We start from the raw sequence: 15,128 nt of genomic DNA, 5'->3' as shown, positions 1-15,128 counted from the left end.
ACATTTTTATTATTACCGACATTGAAAACAGTTGTGCTGCTTGATTGATGATTTTTCAGGATTTTTTGATGAATAAAAAAGTTCAAAAGGACCGCATTTATTTTAAATAGATTTGACACTTCTCGTCAATTTAATGCACCCATGCTAACATAGAGTATTATTTTCTTAGATTTAGCTTTTAACCTTTATGTTACATAACATTAATGGACCTAAATGGACTACATTTTTCTAGACTGTATCAAATTTCATACATCATTTGCTCAAATACTATACACAAAGTCCCTTGATCCAAAGTTACTACTGCTTTTACTACAGATCATAAAGTTCACAAAAAAAACAGCGCCATATACCCAAAGTTATAGTGATACACACAGCACAGAAGATCACATTAATCCCACATAACCATCATGACTTTGTTATGCATAAAAGACATATGTGAATATATTTAGAGCAAACAAAATAACAAGGACCCTGGTGAAAGGGTAAGAAGCAGAGGAAGACAAAGAAGAGGTGTGGATAGGGTAGAGGAAGAGGAGAGGGAATAGAAATCTATTTCTGCATCCAGCTCTGGAGTTCATCTCTTCCTGGAGATGGCAAATGTTCATCTGCAAGATCTGATAAAGCAACTCTTCTCCAAGCAATAGAAAGGCTTGCAGGGATTTGGAGTCAAACGCATGCCAGGTGCAGATAATTCAGTAATAAACATCCTTTTTTAATAGTTAAGCTTTCACTGTGATCTTTTAATACATGACGAGAATGCAGTACTTAAGTATGAAGTAAAATTAGAAATATTTTGCTAAATTAAGAGTCTGTTTGGAGACCCTTGATTAGTTTGGGGTAATATGTAAAATTCTCATAATGTTAAAACTTCAATACAGAAATCTAGATACTCTAGAGATTCATATAGTAATCTATTTTTGTGGTTTTCGTATTTCTCCTAATCAGTTTCTGATGGTTCTGCTGGAATCAAGTGGGTGTCTGTGTGGTACATTGAGAGGCAGAAGTGAGGACATAGAATGAGACAAAAAGAGAGTGTCAGAGATAATAACACAAATATAACGGTGATAAATCCTTTTATATTACAGCATAAAACATAAACACTCCAATATTTAATATGCATAAAAGGAGCTGAGAATAACCAATAAAAAATATTGTTATTCTTACAAAAAAAAAACACACATATATATATATATATATATATATATATATATATATATTCCCTTAAAAACATGTTCAAACATCTGCAGTGACAAAGTGACTGGATGTCATTAATTTTTAACTGCCATATACACGCTTTAGTTAAATACGGTTGTCACTCTTCAGCTTGAGAGCTTAATCTTGTTCTGTTCACACAGAGTTCAGCTGTTCACATGAGTGAATCACATCCTGTGACCGTTCACTTACTGCAGTTCAGGACCGAACTGGACATGACAATTTTTGAAACTGACAGCTCATGAGATTTCTGCTTTTTCCTGTCCATGTGCAGTGCAAGCAAATCAACTGAGGGATGTGACTTGAATTAACTGACGTTTATTGTGACACCAGATTTTCCCAGTAGTCCTGTGCTCTAGGGTTGACCAAAAACATTGTGACTTGGTGAGATCATTAAAGGGGGGGTGAAATGCTCATTTTCACTCAATATCCTGTTAATCTTGAGTACCTATAGAGTAGTACTGCATCTTTCATAACTCAAAAAAGTATTTAGTTTTATTATATTCATAAGAGAAAGATAGTCTGTACCGATTTTTCCCGGAAAAACACGAGCGACTGGAGGCGTGACGTGTGGGCGGAGCTAAAGAATCACAACGCGAGTAGGCTTTTGCGTTGAGAGCGTTTTGGAAGCTGTGACAGCTCTGAAGGCTGAAACTGAACGAGAGCAGCAGCAGCAACGACTCGCTCCGAGCGGGGCTCGAACCCGGGTCTCCGATGGGAGGCGGATGCACTAACAAGGAGGCAGAGATATTTTAAGCAGTTTTACTCACCGCCTGTGGTTCCAACACACAATCGTGACCCTTTTTCGTTGGGATTGCATCATCCTTAAGAAATAAACGATACACAAATCCGTCGTCAAACTGGGCTTTGTTTGTAAAACAAGCATTTTGGAAATGCAGGGAACAAACACAAACACTTGCACAACTCCGTTGATGCTCTGAAAAATAAACTCCGTCCACTGGTCCCTTAATGCTGTTTTTTCTTTGGTAATCTGTGCAGGGTTGTCTTGCCCTGGCAACCAAAAACACACTCCGTTTGTGACATTTCGCGACGCTCTCGCTCTGATCAGTGATGGTCTGTGCTCAGCCTTTCAGTGCTCTGCTATACAGGAGCGCGCGCTCTTCCGGCAGACGTGCCCTCAGGACCCATATAAGGAAATTCCACTCCATCTAACGTCACACAGAGCCATACTCGAAAAAAAACTTTCCGAAACTTGTGACAAACCGGAAGGAGTATTTTTGGAACAGAAATACTCCTTCAAACGTACAACTTAATTTTTGAAACTTTGTCCATGTTTAGCATGGGAATCCAACTCTTTAACAGTGTAAAAAACTCAGTATGCATGAAATAGCATTTCACCCCCCCTTTAAGTTCTATTCAAACCAAAAGTTTTAAAAATGTTCTAATTCTATGAGAAAATTAAATTCCATGCCACCGCTTTAAAAGTAATGACGAAAAAAAAAAAACGATATTGTTGGAATCACATTAAGAACATTTTACTTCCATTTGATGAACGGCAAAAACACTAACAGCCAATCAGAATTTAAAACTCAAACTTGAGCATTTAAAGCAGCAGATGACATAACTGCAGTGTGCGCTTATAACAAACAGAATGCTCGGTTGTTGTGGACTCTAATATAGTTATTATTTTTGGTATGAAAAAAAATATTTTTAATACACACAAAACCTAAAATTCATTGACTGGCAGAACGATATTTTTCCATGATGTTGTTCCAAAACTGTACGATTTTCTTCTGTGGTTTATAGAAGATATATAGTTTTTGCTTTTGTTTAGTTTTTCATGTCCATACAATAGAAGTCAATGGACACCAAAACTGATTAGTAACCAACACTTTTCAAAATATCTTTGTTTTTCCACAGAAGGCGGCCAGAGTTTTTAAAAGAAATAAGGCCATGAGTACATGATTAATTTTCATTTTTTGAATGAACAATCTTGTTAAGATTAACAAGTTAGTTATTTAAGTTTTATTTGAGCTGCTTAGCAAAACATTAATTTATCACAGCTAGATATTTTTGCATAGAGAAGTATATATTACTTGTTTTAAGGTATTTTTCTCAAAATAATTAGTACATATTATTACTGAATCAACATAAATACACAGTGAGAACGTCCCTTCACAGCTTCTATAATCATGCTGTCAGTTTGACCAGACCAATTCAATTTCAAACAAAACTGTGAATAATATGAAGAATGTCTAAAGTCAGAAAAGTATATGTTTGTGTTTATATGGCACTGCACCTTATCAGCACAAAGATGTGCATTTATTATTAATAAAATATGCAACCAGCAATCAAACTTCACACGTTTGAGGCTTCAATGCTTTTTTCCCTCACGTCAAGGAACTCCTCCCTCATAAGGAGCTAAACGCCACAGCTCTGCCTCAGCAGGGGTTCCTCTCTCTGTCTAAACTCAGTTTTGGGAATTAAAACCTTTCAAATTGTCTTCATAGGGCTTCCACAAGAGCAAAGGGCACTTTGATTGTGCATTTTTAATGCAGGTTACTGATAATAATTTATACTTAAAAGCTTTCTTCGCAGTGTATCTGGAGATTAAGGTAATAGAGGGGAAAGAGAAAGCAAAGAGCAAAAGGACACAGCTGAGTTGGAGAGAAAATAGTGCCTTTCTTCTACAAAAATGGGAAAGTGATGTTAGAAGGTATATTATTCATGTCTGGAACTCCCCAAGATGTGTTTTATGTAAATCTTCCAACCTTTAGTAGACTACAAAGGGCTTTGTGCGTGCAGCAGGTTTTAGATGTATGTGTGGAGTCTGGTAAACCCACTGAAAGTGGACTGTTGCCCCAATCAGCAAAAGAAAGCACTAAATCAGTATTATGTTTTTCAGCATTATGTATAATGTAAAAAAAGCTATTACATTTTACCAGCCAACAAGGTACTAAGAATTTGGAACAACTTTGAATATACATAACACCACCAACGCATTTCCCCCAAATGTTCTTCAACTAGTTTAACAGAGGCTTCTAACAAACACTGCTGATTTCCAACTTCCCAGCATGCAACTGCAACATGAATAAACGCTGTTGGTGTTTTGCAGCTTGCTGACTTTATTTACACATCTTTTTACATAATAATGCTTGTTGACTGTCATCGTTACATGTTGTCATACTGGGGTGAATTATTTATAAAATTATTAATAAATAATAAAAAAAAGCCTGAACTTCTGTCAAAAAAAAAGGAAATCAGAGGAAAACAGGAATCAGTGTGACGTTACAAAAAATGACAACATTAAAAATAAATACAAATGTAGTTAAAATTTAAATATAAATATGTATTTTCTGGTTTTAGAACCATAATTTTATTTATCATAATAACTAATCTAATTAATAATTTATGCAAAATGCAAAAAATATTAAGCGGGACAGTTTTCAACTGTAACTGTAATAATGTTTAGAAGTCGCTCTGACCCGGGACCAAATCAAACAACATACCACTACTATCAGCATAACATGGATAAAGCATACATTTAAAAACATCTTGCATTCCAATTCAACATAACCCAGGTGCAATGTATGTAAGCAAGTAGGGTAATGTATGTATATAATTGCAAATAATGAGGAATAAGTCAAGGGAGGGAAATGAATGTCCATGTGCCTTAAGATAAATTGTGAACCCACCACCATGGCAGTAACAGAGGGGATAAAGGGAATGAGCAGCATGGATGCATATGCAAACCACTGCCATTCAGCCAGGGTTAGAACTACCTGCTCTACAAATAAGAAAGAGTAGTATATTTACATTAATCAAAATACAACATTTTAAAAATGGCTGATGCAAAACAGCCAACAGCTAAACATTTTTCACAATAAATAAAATAATTACTCTCATCCCTGTTATCACTTCTATGTCACATCTGATTGATGAGCTTCTGGTTCACAGGGAGGTGACTGATTTGAAAATGTGATTTGAGTAAAACATGATTCTTCAGAAGTTATGGGCTGTACAGCATTAAGAGTAATATGTATTCATAGGCCGTGCCTTAACATCTTCAATTATAAATCAAAAGGAGCAGTCCTGCAGGTTATTCTAGAATAAAAACTAGCTAGAAGTCTCAGGACCAGACATCAAGCAGGAAATCAATTATAATCAGCAGCACAATGAAATATTACAGTGGCGTTAATGCTCTTATTTTCCAGTTCAGCGCAGGACTGTACGGCACGCAAATCACAGCTATAAATCCACAGAGATACACAAACTCTTGTCACGCTGCTAATCAGACAGCTAATAGTCAGAAAATGGAAAACCATAAAAAGATCAAGCTAGAGTTGAAAGACGTGTCCTGTTTTTCATTATTACATGATTAAGTAGAAGAGAAAGCGTAAACCCATAGTGACAAGGACAAGAGATCTTACTCGGCTGTGTTTGGAGATAGGAAAGGCACACGTGTCTAGGCTGGATAATAGGCAGGATAATTACATATTATGAACACAACAATGCAATTCAATTGTGATGTATGTATTTTTTAGACATTACTGGATAATGGCGAACAGAGAAACACTTACAATAAACAATTCTTTACGTCCTGCCAGCATCATCTCATCGGTTTTTAAATACAAAGTAAGTAACACGCATACAATTTTTGCATTTGATTTGACAATACAACACCAATCTATTTAGAGATGCACAAATCTTCAAGAAGAAAACTGAATTTCATGAAGAAAATTGAAGCTATGCAATACACGGATATATATAAACGTCTTTATTGAAACTGACTTTCTTTAAATGTTTAACACCTTTAAATGTGTCAGAATAAAAGCTTCCAATCAAAACTGCTTCATTTTGTTCTGTGTGAGCGATGATAATTAAATTATTTCATATAAAAATTTCAAATGCCTTTTGAATTAAAATCCTGGAATTCATTTATAAATAAAGTGGTCACTCAGATTGAGTTTTTTTTTTACATTTAATTTTTTTTACTTGGTAAAAGTTTCGATCACTTTATTGTAACCTTGCTGAATAAAAGTATTAATTTAATTTAATTAAAATCTTACTGATCCCAAACTTTTAAAATATAGTGTATGCAAAGGTTTATTCTTTGGAATTGTTGGAATTTGTTAATTGTTGTTTTGTGCAAACAAGCATAAAAAAGTATGTGCATTTACACTTCATGAACTAATTCTTGAATCCATTACACACACTAGATCCCTTTGCTTGCCGCACACGTAGAGTATAAACACAGATAGGAATCACAAGAAAAAAAAAAAAACAGCAATATAAACACTGTAATATTAATAATTATCAACAGGTGCATTAGTAAAGAAAATATTGAGCCATACTAAACTAACCTGCCAATTTTTAGCTGCAATTCACAAATGCAGGATTTGCTTTTATCCATGACCCCTTCAGCGGTACTTAGGAGTTTTTTTTATAATGATAAAGATCCTGAAAGGATTTAAAAGGCTAAATGTATAATACATAATACTTCCATAAAAGAGATAGCTGGAGAATCAATGTTTGTATAGGTTGCATGTCAAAGAGCAAAGTAAAATCAATATTGTTTATAATCTAATATTAAATTGAAATACCTGCATTAGGATTATTGTGTGCGTGCGGGCGTGTTAGTGTGTGAGAGAGACGAAAGGAGAGAGAGGAAGTGCATGTGTAAGCAGAATTTCTATTTATTTATATTCATAACACACTCATTCTCACCCGCTGTGACACTTTATCAATGCAAGAACTAACTGCTGGGGGTCTGAACAGAAAAACCAGCCCACCTTTTTTTATGATCCAGAGCATTCTGTAGTATCTACCCTGCACATTATGAGGACATGATGAAAGTATAATCAGCTACAGTAATGGCAAACACACACAATAAACACAATGCAACACACACACACCACTCTGATGCCTGACTGTGCCTGTGCCAGACAGCACCTATTCTTAATGATATTCTCTCTCTTTCTCTTTCCTCCCTGGACTTACCTGCAGCACACTGCTCCTCATCTGCTCCATTTTCACAGTCCTGTTCACCATCGCAGCGCCATGACAATGACACACATTTGCTTGTTGAGCCACCACAGTCAAACTTCTCTGGGGGGCACGTCTGTCGACCTGTAAGTGAAAGCAACACAGAAAAGGTTTAAGAATAAAAGATCAACTAATGCCAAAAGGCATATTCCTGGACGCTGATCGGTCAATACAGTCATCCAACAAATCAAATTCACAATACAAGGACAAATTTTCATACAAAAAGATTTTATTGACACTATCTTAGATTTCTATATCTCTAAATGCAATACTATTAAAAGATTGTAGAATTGTAGAATATTTAAATGTGTTTGGAAGTCTGCTCGCTACTGATCAAAAATATAGTAAAAACAATATAATTTTAAATGTGACGCGCTTAATTTTCCACAGTCTTTACTTCAGTCTTCAGAGACATATGACCATTTAAAAGCCACACTAGATTGGGTGCTCAAGAAAAAAATCTTATTATCAATCATTTTGAAAACTTGCTGATTAATGTTTTTGTAGAAATGGAGATTTTTTTTTTAGGTGAATTTTGGTGAATAGAAAGTTATTGGAAAACTACAATAACTAACTATAGAAAACTATAATTATATGCTATATTTTGAAACCATTGAGCATTTATTTAAAATATGATTTCTTTAAATGTCTTTATTGACAAATGTAACATCCTTGCTGAATAAAAAAATATTTATTTATAATAAAATAATAAAAATAAATCTATGACTCAATAAATGATAACATTTTTGTAATGTGTAATTGTTTTTGATGTAAAACTTTTACAAAAATATTAAACAATATAACACCAATGAGACATTTACATATTATTTTTAGCCAAAATCGAAGGCCATTGAAACATATTTAAGTTTCATCCCAGATCAAAAAAGCATTCCCAAGACAGCTCCATAAATTATACATCTCCACATGTCTGGGAACCCAACTTCAAATCAATAGCAGCTAGACTGATTTCTCTCTTTTCCATTCTTCAGTCTTTTGAGTAATTTTCAGTGTATAAAAGAAGATTCATGAAGACCTTCTCACCTTCTCTGACAACTCGAATCTGTGTCTGCAGCCCATTGTTGTCTGAACCCTATCTATAATCATAAAAATGAATGCCATGTCTCTCGCTGGATTCCACTATTGTACAGACTTCTCTGAAGAAATGGGAAAAAGACAGCTGTGAATCTCGTTTGATATATCTCTTCATCAGCACACGGCCATTGTGGCTTTGCAGATTGAGGCCCAGTCCTCATCTGTGGAAGCCATAGTGGATCTAAGACTGTCAGAGGCAAAAAGTCCCATTTAAGGCCTGAGATTAACCTAACACCGCAAGCCTTGTTGGTGTACGACTAGGGAAATGTATTTGACAGAGCGGGTTTGTTTGAATAGCCTTTTTATGTGCTTGTGCTAGCGGGTGTGTTTGTGGCTTGTCAGCATGTGTCTGAATAAACTGAATGACCCATTCTTACTGTCTGGCTGACTGCTAGAGATAGCACAGCCTCATGGGTAACTCAGTCTTATCACCTCTCTCTCCTCGCTAACCCTGAAGACTACTGTGCCCACAGGGATTTTTCATTCACTGCCCATAAAGCCCTGGTTTCCTATAGTTCACACAGCAAAACACTCACAGATGTTTGCAACGGCACCACAATCAGTGTAAAATAAACACCACACTGGGAATATCAACATTATTTTAATGTACTTTAACCTGCTTGTTACACTTCCTTAAGACCATCATTAGGTTAGTTTTATGATCCTTCCTTATGAAAACATTAAGACGGATGTTTTAATAGCGTCTCTGATTTAAACTTCAAAGAAGTGTTAAGAGTTGCTAGAATTCACTTTTGTGAATCAATTCAAACAATGAATTAATTCATAACATAAAAACTCAATGAAATGATTGCATTATCACTCAAACACACACACACACACACACACACACACACACACACACACACACACACACACACTACCATTTGGTGTTAGTAATATAGTTTTTTATTTAGGAAGATGCATTGAATGGATCGGAAGTGATAGTAAAGTTACAACATTTTCAATTTCTAATAAATGCTGTTCTTTTGAACTGCTATTCATAAAAGATAAAATGTATCACTATTTCCACAAAATATTAACCTGCACAACTTTTGGTTAGGAGCCCTATGTTTTCAACAATGATATTAATATCAAATGTTTCTTGAGCACCCAATCAGCATATTAGCAAGATTTGTGAAGGTTCACATGAAAACGAAGACTTTTAAAATATAAATACATAAAATGATTATTTTAAATTGTAAAATGATTTCTGAGTATTGATGCTTGATGACTGTAGCAGTGGAGCGGATCAATTTAGAGACAGAATCTTTGTAAGCTTGCAAAAAAATATCACCTGCATCTTCAAAGAGTTTCAGACACTGACAGCATAAATCCTCAGTTCAAGAATATAATATTAAAAAAACAAATACATTATTATAATAAATCAAGAAAAAAATTGCCAACAGCAAATAACACCTCAAGACCTCTCTGATCGTTCTATAATTCTAAGAGGCATCAGAATAACACCCACACTGCTCTGACAGATGAAGGTTCAGTGGATTTAACTGTAAGAAAGTGATGAACTCAACACGTTCTCTCAGGCACAATGAGCCAGAGGTCAACTCAGACTCAAAAGATGGTGAGTTCAGACTGATGCACTCCCTGACGATTTTTAGAAACACTCTCAAACAACCACGCAAGGCCTGTGGCCCTAAACTCAGAGAATGATAGGAAACTGACTGACAGTGGGATAAACTACAATAACAAAGCAGAAATTCATGTTTATTTCTTTATGAAGACAAAATAAGAAAGAGCTCCACTCGTACACTGTGCACGGTTCAACTCACCCTGACTGCAATGCAGTTCCTCCTGGGAAAATTAAGTTATGGAAGTACCACAGGGAACGGGTGAGATTAGATTAACATATTTATCTAATAATGTAAATTATTTTCTCGGTGCGGGTGAAACATTGTTAATCTAAGCTGGGGAAATGAAATTTCTCAGATGCGCCTCAGTACGCTCAAAGAAATAATCATTAGCTTTGCACAAACCACATTATATTAGGGAGGCGGTTTCAGTCAATGACGTCCGAGTGATTTCACAGTCAACTAAATTCAGGCATTCTTGTGAGTGGTGAGAATATGCGTGTCTAAGTGGCCATTGAAGGATCTTCCATTACTCCTTTCTCATTTACCTAAATGCATCAGAAGTTTGCATAAGCCTATAATGGCTAAAAATATCTGGATACCCCACATATAATGGTTTGGCTACTCCAACTACAGTATGTCCATAACTAATAAATTTATATAATCATAGTGTAGAGCAGTCTCTCTCAGTGCATGTGACCCGTGTTGGCAAAATGAGTCGTAATGTCTAATTTTGAGCTACAGACAAAAAAGTGAAACATTTTCACAAAAAATGTGTTCCTTAAGCCCTGGTCTAGAGATCCCAATGCTCTAAATAATAATTTTAGATGTTTAAAAATTACCTTTATTTGTACGTTTTCTAAAAGCTTCTCACGGTGACTGTCATCCAAAGTGCATGAAAAAGGTAATGCATTATTTGTTTCTTTCTTACATTCGTTCTACTGTTGTTGTTGTTGTTGTTGTTTGCATCTGTTCTTATAACAACAAAGATAAAATAAAAAATTGCTATATTGTGATTACTAATATAGTAATTATAATTAGTAAAAAAATTGGAGGAAAACATGCAACATTGATCTGTGATTTTGCTTTGGAACCTTCCGAAAACTTAAACTCAATTTTTTTCTCGAAATTGACTTTGCAGAATGTCGACATCAAACGGGTGCAGCTCAGTCATTTTTCATCCGATACCAACAAATCATACATAATTCTGAAGGCCTGAACATAAAAATACACAAACCTGCTTATCTGAACTCTGGTAAACACTTTTTGGGATGAATTGAACTACTGACTACAAGGCAGGACCCAGTCATGCAACATCTGTGCCTGAACTTAACTTGTCTGAGCCAATATAGCATTATCGTGTGTGGCTGGTGTTAAAGAGAGCCATGAGAACGGATCAAGGCCGGTGGAGAAAGTGATAATGCACAACACCTGTGGCACTCACCAGTCTCGAGTCCCACAGAGGAGCTCTAGAAGGATAAAAGGAGAAGTGATGACAGTGCAAGACAAGAGAGGACCAGGCCTGGGCTGCTTTATTTTGTTTTATTTGTGCGCAGCCATCATCCGTGAGGGGCTATCGATTTACTTTAAGTTTTCTGTTTGTTTATTAAAATTATTTAAATGTTCACTGGTTCCTGCCTCCACCTTCCAGGCCTACAAAAGGTGTGAGTTTGGGTACAAAAAGTTGTGTTAGTCCTTGGGAAAGTCATTCTTAATCAGACTATGAACCTCCAGGACTTCCAAGAGATATACCTTTATCACAAATGCTGACGGCTGCACACTCAGATGCCGCCCAACAAGAAGAGGCAGCTCTATTGACTGCCTTATCGACAGCTTTCTGGAGAACCCTTTTGATCTACAGATACAGCTCTGTCCAGCACAGTCAAGGCCAGCAGCATTCTGCTCCACAATCCCAGAGTTTCAAGACGGTTATAATGGTTGGAGTACACAGTTTTTTCTTATGCTGAATTACTTTTTCATAGTCCAACTTAATATGCAGAGACAAGTATAAAAATATAAGACAAACATTTATTATTCATTACTATTAATCTCACAATGTTTGCATAGTTAACAACTAACTACAGTTAACGTCCTTTTAAAAATACTATATATATATATATATATATATATATATATATATATATTATTATTATTTTTTTTTTTTTTAAATGATAAGGTTCAGTAATTTGTGTGGATGATACATTTATGCAACATTTATCTCAATCACAGAGAACAATCTAACAAAAACTAGAAAAAAAACAAACAACACAAATAAATATTTCCCTAAACACGCAGTGGTCATGCATGCATATTCTATAATAATAACTTTACGCACACTTTATGGGTAATAAGAGTATAGAAAAAGTGAAGGCATAATATAAATGAATTATTTAATTATTTAATTTTTAGTTTAATTAATTAACTCAGTCCTTTGTTCACTTAATTTTTCCGCAGATTCCTTTTCAAACAGCACAGTTTAATGCAGGATTTTCAGAAAGATTAAAACTAAAAGACCATGCTTTCCCGACTATATTGGATCCAACAGTAATGTTGCACCACACAAACGTGAGTATGTTTTTATTTTGTTGTCACTGTTGCTCTGTTATTAGAGATGGTTTAATATGTATTTATGCATTTTTAACCTAAATCACTGCATTGTCCATCTATGTAGGATGTAGGCTGTCAAACAGAGTGTTCTGATGAGGACAGAAAATAGCTTCTAAATTATGATTTTTTTTTTAAATGTAAATGATAACAATATAAGTGACCCTCAGAAAACAGTGAAAAATTATAAAAAAAAGGGAGTTCATGACTCATTTAAGCCTTTTTTTTAAGAATATGATGCTGATGAAATGAAAGGCCACCTAAGTGTAAAGATAGTTTTAGACTTTAGACTTTTATCACTCTTACTTAACATACTTAAGTACACTTTTTTTAAAAAGTGCACTTTGTAATGTCAAAATTTACTTTAAAGAAAAATCTAATTCATTATGTATTAGTATTCTTTGTGCTCTAAAGATGTTCACTTAATTTGATGTGTTGACTAAGGGTGTATTCACACCTGTCTGTATGGTTCAACTGAATTTAACTCAAGTTCATTTCCCCCCTTGGTGGGGATCTTTTGGGCAATCAGCAATCGCACTTGGGAGTGGACCAAACAACCACTGCGAAACCCAGATGATAAGGTGGTCACGGCACGGTTCCAAAATTACTCTGGTATGCTTAAGAATATCTGTCCAATGAATGGAAGACCTTAGCACATGTGTGGTTTTGTTTACAATTTCTGGTTCACGTGTAAAAAGGGAAGTGTGAAAATTAACTACACCAAACAACATTGTATTTGGTCTGGAGAAAACCAAGTAAACTAGCAGCCTTTCCTGGTGTGAATACATCCTAACATACTAAAGCATAACTAAAGTTTATTATAAATTTAACTGTAATTTGTTATTCAATATTACATTTTAAATATTTTTTTATGTCCTAAAATGCAACTTCATAAAATAATTTAAATACATGACACACAAGTTTCAATAGAAATTACAAGAAATCATTAATTAATATGAAATTAATATGAAATTACAGGTGTAATTATTTTTATGAATGATTGACAAAATGACAAAATTCTGCAGTAAACTTAAACCATACTGTATTTCAAAGACAAGAGATGATGTCCTACTTAAAAACGTCCTACTTAAGTCAAAAGTTTAGCTAAAAGCATTTAATATCATTTTAAATTATAATGCATTTATTCTTTGAAAAAAATAAAATTCCATAAGTAATTTATAAAAGTATTTTTAAGTGTACTCCTATTTTATAAGGGATGCAATGTTGCAACGCATGCTCATCTTCTTATGTCTTTCTACCTTACTATGATGTACAGTTTGTATAGTATGTAAGAAAAATGTAGCACCTCCCCTTAGCTTCACTCAGTCCCTCTTTAAATGTTAAAGAGTCGCCAGACAAATTGATTAGCATAGCAATTTCCTGTCAGGTTAGGACATCAGAATTAATCAGGGTCCCCCATACAAAGCTAAATATGACTGGGGGGTTTCACCATGATAAACTCTTAAATTTCTCCCCCTCTCCCCACCTCTCAGTGACATTAGCGATGCAGTTAATCAAAATCACATTAGCATATAGTACAGGCACCTTTAGATTATAGTGGCCAAGGCCCACAGGAGCAACGTGGACAGAATGCTGAAATGATCTCAGCATTCCTGTTAATGGGATCAAAGTGTTTGGGTTTAAGATGGATTCAGGTCAAAACTGAGCTGGTCATTATACCTACATAGCAACACACACACACACACACACACACACACACACACACACACACCTGCATCAGGTTATTAAAGCACTTTTTTTGTGTTAATCAGAAATCTCTTCCCTAGTTTAGTGGCAAATGTGTCAATAAATGAGACAAGTGGATCAATGGAGTGAGACTGTTAAAACCATCCTGATTATCTACAGATCGGTTGGTAATTCAGGCTTTGTGTGTGGCACTTTTGATTGAGAGGTTTCAATCACCTCTGTTTACCTCTGTGCGTGCTGGAAACTGTCTGTATTAGCATGTAAGCACATGTGATTTCTTTACATTTGTTTAACACTGTTTCATTTTGAGCGGGATTAAAGGGATAATTCTATTTTATAATTCTAATTTATCATTTTTATAATTTGGTTTCTGAGTATAGACCTGTTTTTGCATCTCTCGCTATTTAAACTATGTCCTCGAATCGGTGGGCGTGGCTAAACAGCCAGTGATATAGAAGTAGGTGTTGATCTACTTCTGTAGAGGCGGTTCTTAGCCACACTATTATGTCATAAAGTGGCACACTCCATAACTTCGTTTTGGTATATTGGCTTCAAAACAAGCTGTTTTTAGACCAGTGTTGGGGGTAACGAGTTACAAAGTAACAGATTACAGTAACTATATTACTATAACTTTTTTGGGTAATGAAGTAAAGTAACGGATTACACTAATAATATTGGTAACTACACTACTTTACAAGACTATAGGAACATGCTTTCCTACATTACACATGCCGTGTTTGCTTGTGTGTAAAGTTCTGGGCCGGATTTCCCGATTACGATTGATCTTAGCGCTTAAGAGGGTTTTCTACAAGTAATTTTACGATTGTTCATTATTGTTTGAAGTGCGTTTCCCAACATTGCATGTAAAGCAATTGCACCGCTGTGCTTCAAGTGCTATGTAGAAGTCGCTCTCCGTTTGTC

General features: G+C 35.1%; 1 protein-coding gene across 2 annotated transcripts in view; it reads right to left on the bottom strand.

Moving 5' to 3' along the window:
- The window catches only part of LOC128015666 (low-density lipoprotein receptor-related protein 8-like), a 147,610-nt gene that overhangs the window by 51,760 nt on the left and 80,722 nt on the right, over positions 1-15,128 (bottom strand). For both annotated transcript variants that reach the window (XM_052599709.1, XM_052599708.1), the window contains exon 4: positions 7,174-7,302. In XM_052599709.1, the coding sequence (XP_052455669.1) occupies positions 7,174-7,302 (129 nt within the window). The remainder of the gene's footprint in view (positions 1-7,173; positions 7,303-15,128) is intronic.

Source organism: Carassius gibelio, chromosome A6 (assembly GCF_023724105.1).
Source record: "Carassius gibelio isolate Cgi1373 ecotype wild population from Czech Republic chromosome A6, carGib1.2-hapl.c, whole genome shotgun sequence".
Lineage (NCBI taxonomy): Eukaryota > Metazoa > Chordata > Actinopteri > Cypriniformes > Cyprinidae > Carassius > Carassius gibelio.
The sequence above is the reverse complement of the archived record's forward strand: the minus strand, read 5'-3'. Positions and strand labels throughout refer to the sequence as shown.